This window comes from Drosophila grimshawi, unplaced genomic scaffold (genome assembly GCF_018153295.1).
Source record: "Drosophila grimshawi isolate 15287-2541.00 unplaced genomic scaffold, ASM1815329v1 contig_311, whole genome shotgun sequence".
NCBI classification, from domain to species: Eukaryota; Metazoa; Arthropoda; class Insecta; order Diptera; family Drosophilidae; genus Drosophila; species Drosophila grimshawi.
The window spans coordinates 72,996-82,118 of NW_025063098.1; the positions used below are offsets into that span (position 1 = coordinate 72,996).

Here is a 9,123-nt window from a genome sequence, read left to right on the forward strand (position 1 = left end):
TTTTTGGCTAATAAAGTACTATTTTTGTGAACATAAGTGTATATTTGCTTACATACATACAGCAGTGTTGTTCGCTGCCATGGCAGCAGCTGCTTCTGCAGCGCCTAACATGCAAGGCATTTTACTATGGAGCCGAGCCTCCAAACAGCCAGTATGAGTTTCTCGCTCTTTCTGTTCGCTCGCTCGCTCCCTCTCTTTCTCTCACTCTCTCGCTCGCAGCTAGCGTTGGGGCTGTCGCTGCTCTAGCTTGACAATGCAAGCGGCAGTCTGTGTCTATGCTTAGACCCCGATAGTTGGGCGCGGCGAGTTGTTTGTATTTACGCAGGCGCACATAGCAAATCCAAGATCGACTTGAATCGACTCCTTTTCAATTACTACGTAATTACACACATACAACTTACATATGTGTGTGCGTGTGCCAGAGCGTGTATGTGTGCGCATCAGCTGTTGAAAAGTTGAATAAGTGTGTGAGCTGCTCACGGCCTGCAAATCAAAACGGTAATAAAATAAAACACGTCACGCCACACTTTGTGTGTATGTGTGTTTACATGTGTGCATGCATAAATATGTATTTGTGCATATGCAATAACAATAACAAACTTTTTTTTATATTTACTAGCGTGTTGTGCGCTGACAGTTATTACCATAAGTTGATGGTCGCGCCACTGTACATATGCATATGTGTATACAAATACATATGTATGTGTGAATGAATTGTGTGAAACAGAAGCCACGTAGGTCATGTATATGTGAGTGTGTGTGTGTGTACTTATATGTATGAGAACTTACATATATACATACATGAATCAATCAACTTAAAGAGGTATTTGCACGCTTATCATTAGATGTGGAACTGGCGCGTGTTTACCTCTAATTTGGTTTAGTGCTCAACTTGGTTTGATTATTTTTGTAAAATAATTCGATTTTATATAAAAATTACAGTCAAGTAAAAATATAAATAATATATAAAAGTACATATATATACATATATACATTGTGTATATGTATATTAATTAAAGCCTTGAGTGCTAGAACAAAGAATGCTTCAATTTGCATGAAGATGTGTATGTATGTGTGTTGTGTCTGTGTATGTATATGTATATTATGAATGAACTACTTTCCTACATTAACTGTATAAGTTCCAGAGTTCACTTTGGTCGCTTGTTTTTTTTCAGGTTTTTTTTTGCCAAATGATATCAATTTGGGGAGGGTGGTGGTGGGGGTAGAAGTGGTGAGCGAATTTATTGATTACAACAAAAAAATAAACAAGCTGACGGTTCTTTGTCATTTTTATCAGTTAATGTGAAATGTGACTAAATACAAATACATATGTATGTGTGAATTCATATACATATATTTATTTGTTATTTGTTATGCAAATATGTAAAATAATTTGTATTGATTTGAAGCTGCATTTTTCACAGGTGTCATCTTTTTAGAGACGTTAGCAAAAACTAGAATGAAAGTTTGGTGGAAACTGTCACAACCACTAACTTTCTTTTTGTTTTGGAAAAATGTATTTGATGTCTGTGTGGGTGAAGTTTTATTTTCGTATCTATGGTTTCGAACTAAATTTCAAGACTGCCCAAAAGTGTAAATCGATACGATTGCTTTAGCAATCAATCCGGAATATAGGACGATTTATAGTTTATATTTTTTATTTTCGTCTCTATGGTTTCGAATTCAATTTCATATATAAAGAGTATAATAATTTTGGGAGTATTAAAATGTGGTCCTACATTTATTGCAACGATAGGGAAATCCCAGGAAAAACACCCAGCCAAACCAATAATATAATAATATATAAGTATGTAATAAAAGTATTTGTAAAAATTTACAGTCTCTGATTCTCTATTTAACAGAGGCAAGAAATACAAATACGGTAGTTGAAAGAGGAAATTCGGACTGAAGTGGAAATTTTAGTGACAATTCTATATACTGTTTACAGCAAATTTCCCCAGCTGAAAGCCATATTGACAATAGGTTATTAACACTTATACAGGGTATACCTTCAAAGTAGAGCATTGTTTAAGTGTATTAATGAATTATTAAATAATTTTATATTTTTTTCCACTTTGGATCAAACTTCCTCACATAAAGAGCCTTTTTGTGTTGTACTTCAGAGAGTATAACAAATTCCTAAGTAGTTTAAAATTAATATATACTGATAAAGTTAGCAGCAGCGGTTTTCTTCGGTCTCCTCGTATTTAAATATGTATGAGATTAGTTTTAGGAATTGGTCATTTCCTTAGTTCCATAAAACAATGTATGTACTTAAAGACATAACTACAAACCTACATGCGGTTAATAAATTTACTAATCTAGACGAAGCCTTTGTCGTGAAAAAAGAAACCTAAAAATAGAAGCGAGTGCTTCTACTGGTTTATTACTGTTAATACTTTTCGTGCAGATATTTCAAAATATATATTAAATGACATGACGCATTTTTTTATTTTTTGGTCAATTTGGGGTTTTCAGGGTTTCCCCATCTCATACAACAAATTCTAAAATATTTTGCAGAGTTCTTGTAAACTTTAATTTGTGTATTAAATTTTATTATTAATTTAATAAAATTTATTTTATACTTTTTGTATTTTTCTGACTGACACTGATCGACGTTAAATAAATAAATAAAGTAAGCTTAGGTCTAGAGCACCTTTATCTCTATATATATAGAGATATATATTTATATTATATATTTAGTCACGTAGATATATGAAATAGAACTAGAGGTGCACAACTGGCTCAAAGTCCAGAGATTTTTTATGGGACTTGTGGGCAATTTGTTAGCAAAAACACTAATTCGCAATTAGTGTGAACTCACCGGCCAGAGTTGTTCGTGCGGTTTCTTAATCAGTTGTGCTGAAAGTGATACAAACAACAACAAAAGTTCGCAAATCAAAAAACCGGAATAGAGCTGTGCTAAACGAAACCCACTAGAAACAAAAACCGCAAAAACCTGAAGGTTGTTAATCATTCAAACAGGTTAACATATTAGATTTTCGGACATATGTACAAGGACTTATTATATATATATATATACTCAATTTAGTATAGACACATCCGATTTGCTTCTCGAATAATATTATATTCAATGTTATACAGTGTATTTTAAGTATTTATTTCTGCATTTCAGCTTGAAAATAACTTATTCTGGAACATTTCGAGTAAATATCTGGTTTAAGCATTTTTTATAATACTTAATAATTCCCATTCCCAAACCGCTCCGATCTTTATTCAATTCATTCAGAGTGATATTTTTTATGATTAATTCTGCATTAAAACTTAAAACATCATTTTTCTGATATATTCTTATTAGGCTTGGGAATTTTTTAAAAGTGAAACTTCACATATTTAGTTAGTTATATTCAGTGCTATGCAGTTTTTGTAATGTCAAGATTTTCGATTACTTGATTCCTCAGTTTAAAAAAAATTATATATAAATTTTATATAATTGTATCGATTTTAAGACTGTGCAGTTGCAGAATATAGTAATATATAGAGCACTTAGCTCTCGTATAAGAAAGATACAGGACACAAGTATTTTATTGACAACTTCGTCCATTTCCCTAATATCTATATAAATAAAAGTCACAATTTAAATACCTTAATATGATATTGATGGTTTTTAAATCAAGAGAAGATCTGTATTTTTGTTAACAAAAGACAGACTTAATCGATTTTGTGGCTCCAATATTATTGTAATATATTATTAAATTGTAATTTTCAACTTCAAACGTGATAAAAATTCGATTCGGTCACATTCGCAATTTCAGTTTGTTTCGCTATTTCTGATTATCGTTAATTGATTTTACGGTTCTGTATGAGTAATTTTTGTATTCCTAGTTATCGAAGATAGCTAGCCAATGTGAGGGTTGTTACTGGGCACTCTGTCTCAGTTGAGTTGAGCTCCAATCTGCAAGGGTATTTCATTTTCGGCATACTGCAAAAACCTTTTTTCCTTTTTGAAATATCGTTCTTAGGTCTTAGGTCCAGCATGTGCAGCTCGTAAACTCAGTTTATGCAAACTATTGTGACACTGTGATCTGTTACTAGTGCGAGCTTGTGTTATTTAATCACACAGTGCGGGAAGTAAAAATAGCGCTATTATCAGTTCTGAGCTTAAATTATGACCTTACCCTATTTATATGAGTTTTGCTTTAATTTTTTTTGTTTGATGAATAAGTCTCTTATGAGGATGTAAGGCAATCATTAAATACAGAAAATAATTCCCAATTCAACTTATAAAAGAATTAAACTTCGATGTGTTCAAGCATTTTGATATGGATTCTATTTTTCTATAAATGCAGTTATTGCTAACATATGCCAAACAACTTAATATTTACTTAATATAACTCAATATTTACATCTCTTAACATTAAATATGTTTTAAAATCATTTATTACATACAAAAAGTTTAAATTAAAAAATATCCGAAATATTTATAAGATCTTTTAACGTATTTAAATTACAACGCTTTTTTTAATATCGACATTTCTTACCAAAATATTTTTTGAAAATATAAAAATCTAATCTTTTTCATTAAGTAATATTTACTTTCTGATTTGTTTTTTTTCATTTAATTACGCATCTCTAAATATTATTATATTTTTCTAATAACAGTGCTAGTTTTGTGACCTACTTCATATTTTTTGAAGTACCAAAAAATCTAGAGTAACCTCTTTCTTTACCAGATAGTTTTTTGTTGCTATTTTTTCTTCCGCGGCTGCACCTATTTACATATAAGTATATATATGTGTGTATGTATTTGTGTATGTATGTCAGAATAGTGTTTGCCTTGCGTCATTTTCATCGTTGAGCAGTCCGCTGATGCAGCCTCCGTAACTATTTACTCCGCTGAGCATTTCTTATGAACGAAATTTATTGTCGTCTCTAGTATAGATATTCTTTAAAGGTTTTCTTTAGACTCTTTTTGTTCTTTGAATTTGAGTTTGTCGGCGACTGGAAGCCGTCATAAAAAACAATCAATAATAAAGTGCAAACACAAAATTTGTTTTTATTTCGGTCCTATTTCAAATAGTGAAACGCCAGCTCTTTATTCGATTTAACTATCTTTTCGGTTACACTATACAATTCACCATTGCTATGAGCTGAATAGCGTATTTCAAACCTACAAATAATTAATAATTATAGTACAAACATGTACAATTCACACTGTTAATATTTTCTTGTCACGTAAATCAATGAAATCTACTGCATATATACATATGTATTTACTAGTAACTTACACACTACAAATATATACAAATATATATTTTGAGTACCTTAAATTCATTCCTGACAGTCTTTCCGTGAAATCACAACATTATATAGACACATAAGGTTGATCGCGGGAAAACAAATCGAAAGAATCGGAAAAAATAACCGTACGAATCTTTTTAATTATTTTCTTACAGTATATGCAACTTAATTTAGACGAAAATGTATGGAAAATTTACAATTGGTCTCTCAACCTTTACGAAAACCCGGCTACGCCCATGAATTTTGTTATATATATGTTATGCATTTTGTTATATATGATATGTATATGCACTCAGAAACAAAATCGCGCTAAATTTAGGAAATTTGATTAATACTTTTGTTGCCAATGATTCCCAACCTTATTGTTCAGAAAGAATATTTCTAAAATTGAAGGTTGTGGCCATCTTAAAACCAGTATTTTTAGAACAAATATATCTATGTACTAAACTCTTACATATCAGTTGACAGAGATAATTACTATTTTTTGAATTTCTTCATTTAAGAAATGCATTTCTTTATAATAGTAAACATTTCTGAGAAATATCAAAAATATATACCATATTTGGGGGATTGTTGACTTAGGACAAGACCTTCTAATTAAAACAAAATATTTCCTTATATTTGGAAATAATTTTTCGAATAACAAGAAAAGCATTAAAAATGTTGGATCGATTTTAATTTTATTGCGGTTTTATAATTTTTTCTTAGTGTAGGCAATCTGTATTCTAAGGCACCTGTCTTGCGTCAAGGTTGCGTGTCACATGTTGCAACAAAAATCAATGTAAACAAAAATCAATGCCGAATCAGGTGGATTGTGCAACCCGTGAATTTAAATTGTGGCAGCTGCAAAGAGCCAAACAATTCAAAGTTTGACATCAAATATTGATTATGAATATTTATGTCAATATTACTAAATTGATATACTAATTAGCTGTTAGCCTGCTGTCTCAATGCCTATCCTTCTTGGCATTTTCGAGTGTCTCATCAAGTTTGGAATTTAATAGTGCCTACTTGTATAGAATCTCAATTAGATTGTCGTGCTTCACATTGAACGTGTAATGTGTCGAGGTGTCTGTTTCAATTTCCATGGGCGCAATTCTAATGAAGGTCAATGCACCGCACACTTGCTGAATAATAATTATAAGCTGTTTGCTTGTTTACACTCTAGCTGATTTTTCTAATTGATTGCTTTTACTTATATTTCAGATTAATCTTTTATCAAAAAGTTGTAAAATGACAGGATCAGGTAAATATATTTTCAAAATAAATACATCTTGTAATATTCATATGTAAGCAGCATCAATAGTCGAGTTGAAAATGCCAGATTGAAGATAATTTATGTTAGATCATAACAAAATGGGTACGACGAATGGAAAAGTTTATAGTAATATCGTTTAAAATGCATGATTTACATAAATAATTTCTGTGTCTCTCTTCCACAATATCCCTGCAGCTGGATGTGTAACCTCTGTAGAAAATATTAAATATTAAACATATTTATGACAATTTTTGAATTCTTATCTAATACCTAACGTTTCTAACAGGTTAATAAGTTAATAATATAATTATTCCGTATTAATGTCTCAAGAAAAACCACTTTCTGGTATATTTAAACTCAAACAAATCAAGAAAGATCGTCTTAAACTTAAAAATAAGTTTTTCAATCGATTCCTATGGGATCCGTATGATAAAATTAATCCCTCCAATTATCCCTTGTGTGGACCAAATTAAATAAGTATTATTATTCGTGAGCCTCAAAGTATGCTACTCAAATTTAAAATTCACTGATTGATCGGGCCTGGTGAAGTACATAAGAAGTCTCCCTTTACTGCTTCCCATTTTCTCATAACCGTTGTTGCATAAAGATTTTTGATTACTCTGTAATGATTACAATAAACGTTTTCCTGTTCTCAATTCAGTGTCCTCTATTTTTGTCATTAAGAACTTCACTTTCAACGTTTCGCCTCATGCATTTGTGGTTGGGCATCTTCACTAATTAATTTGAATTATTTTTTAATTTTGGTCTGATCAATGTCACAAATGTTTGACAGAAATCATATTGATTTTGATTGATTTAGTAATATAATTATTTATCTCAATTTTTGCAGTTCACGATGCGAAATGGAACCTCGAGCGGCGAGAATCATCCGGCCATTTGGTGTGGTGTAAGGACTCACCATCAGCCAAGGTTCGATTCCGGTTCGACGTGGAGGTTTTGGAGTTTGAAAAGCATCCGAATGAGGATCTGGATCACAAAGCCGACAACATGTCAGTCATAAATCTATCATCGACATTAGCCCTCTGTGCCACATGCGTAGCTGTTGTTGCTGCGTCTGTTTTCCTGCCCTGGTACCTCATGGAAAAGGCCGGCTCACTGTGAAAGCGATATATATATTCTATTTATAGATATATGTATGTGTATACGAATGTAAATTGTATATCAATTGAAGGTATTAAGATTTAGTTTCTGTATATAGACATGAGTAGGTTTAATTATAATACAATATGTAAATGTAAATGTAAATAATGCATAAATGCTAATAGACGTAACTCGATGGCCTTAAGTGCAGATGAAAACAGACTGTTTGCAAAGAAATGATTTCATCTCTGAACAATAAAGATATTTAAAATAACAAAATTACTTTTATTTTTGTAGATTTAGATGCAGAATTATTTTAGGGAAAGAGCCGTTCAACTGAATAGGTTCAACGCTTCACCAAATGATTAATGGCAATGATTTGATTACAAAAAATCGTTTATTTTAATGTAATTGCTTGCTTATTAATAAAAATAAAAAACAATAAGAAGAACGAACAGTTATTTATACCCTTGTAAATCCTAGTCAAATTGCCGACATTTCAATTGTACTCTAAATGTAAAGAGCCGACCAGAAAAATAAAATAATAATATAGTAGCCCGATCTTAATGATTTGTTGTCCAGCCTAATTAATCTTGTCCCCAATTTTTATTTTTGCCACACAGAAGATTTCAGATTTAATCGCGTAATTTTTATTAATCATATTGACGAAACACACCTTTATTTTCCAACACAAACAGACTGTCATTTGTATAAAGAAAAATTAAATGTCAATTTCAATTTACTTAAGGTTTTTGTGTTAAAAATTATTTCCGGGATACTGGATTCAGGTTATAAAAAACCAGTTCGCTTGTGACAGATGATTCAAAATTGTCTTGAAAAGTTGTTGGGGAAAAAAGTGTGATTGATTGTTGCTTTGCAAGCTAAATGCTATAATGATTCAATTATAATTTGAATGATTCAATAAAGCACGTAACATGTGAGTTTAGTCCAAATATCTTTGTAAAGGAAAATGTGGTTCATACAACAGCCCAGTTCGCATAGCAATAGACTTGGCTAGTGATGTTGGTCAAGAATATATATACAAAATGACTGTGGAAAGGAGAATGACCCTCTGAAATGAAATTAATTTTATTAATTAGCTAAGATTTCAGATTAGTTAAGATTTCAGATTGAATTAGTTAGCAGCTAAAATCTAATACAGCAGAAAAAGAGAGTAAATTTCAGATTTAAGTAAAATGTTTTCTTATATTTAAAAATTATTGCAAAACCCAAATACAAACGATCTAATTTTTAGGGAGACTTGGGAGACTAAAATGCAGGGCAATGTTGTTTTTGAGTTTAAGCAAAGCGTATTTTTATTTATGGTTTAACAAATTGTTTAAATAAAATTGAGTTGTTACATAAATGTTTCTGGGTTAAATTTACTTAATAATAAACGAACTATAAAAGTTGCGCTACAAAATGTGATACAATTAAATTTGTTCGCTTGTAGCCAAAAAAGAAACCAACTCAAAACTGTTTTATAAATAAGGGTAAAAATA

The 9,123-nt window shown here is 31.0% G+C and overlaps 1 protein-coding gene across 1 annotated transcript; it reads left to right on the forward strand.

Moving 5' to 3' along the window:
- Positions 1 to 269: 269 nt before the first annotated feature.
- On the forward strand, positions 270 to 7,786 carry LOC6564195. The gene is made up of 3 exons (XM_032737795.2): positions 270 to 498; positions 6,469 to 6,508; positions 7,371 to 7,786. Exons 2-3 carry the CDS (start codon positions 6,496 to 6,498, stop codon positions 7,640 to 7,642), a joined length of 285 nt encoding a protein of 94 aa, XP_032593686.1. The 5' UTR covers positions 270 to 498; positions 6,469 to 6,495; the 3' UTR covers positions 7,643 to 7,786.
- Positions 7,787 to 9,123: the final 1,337 nt, after the last annotated feature.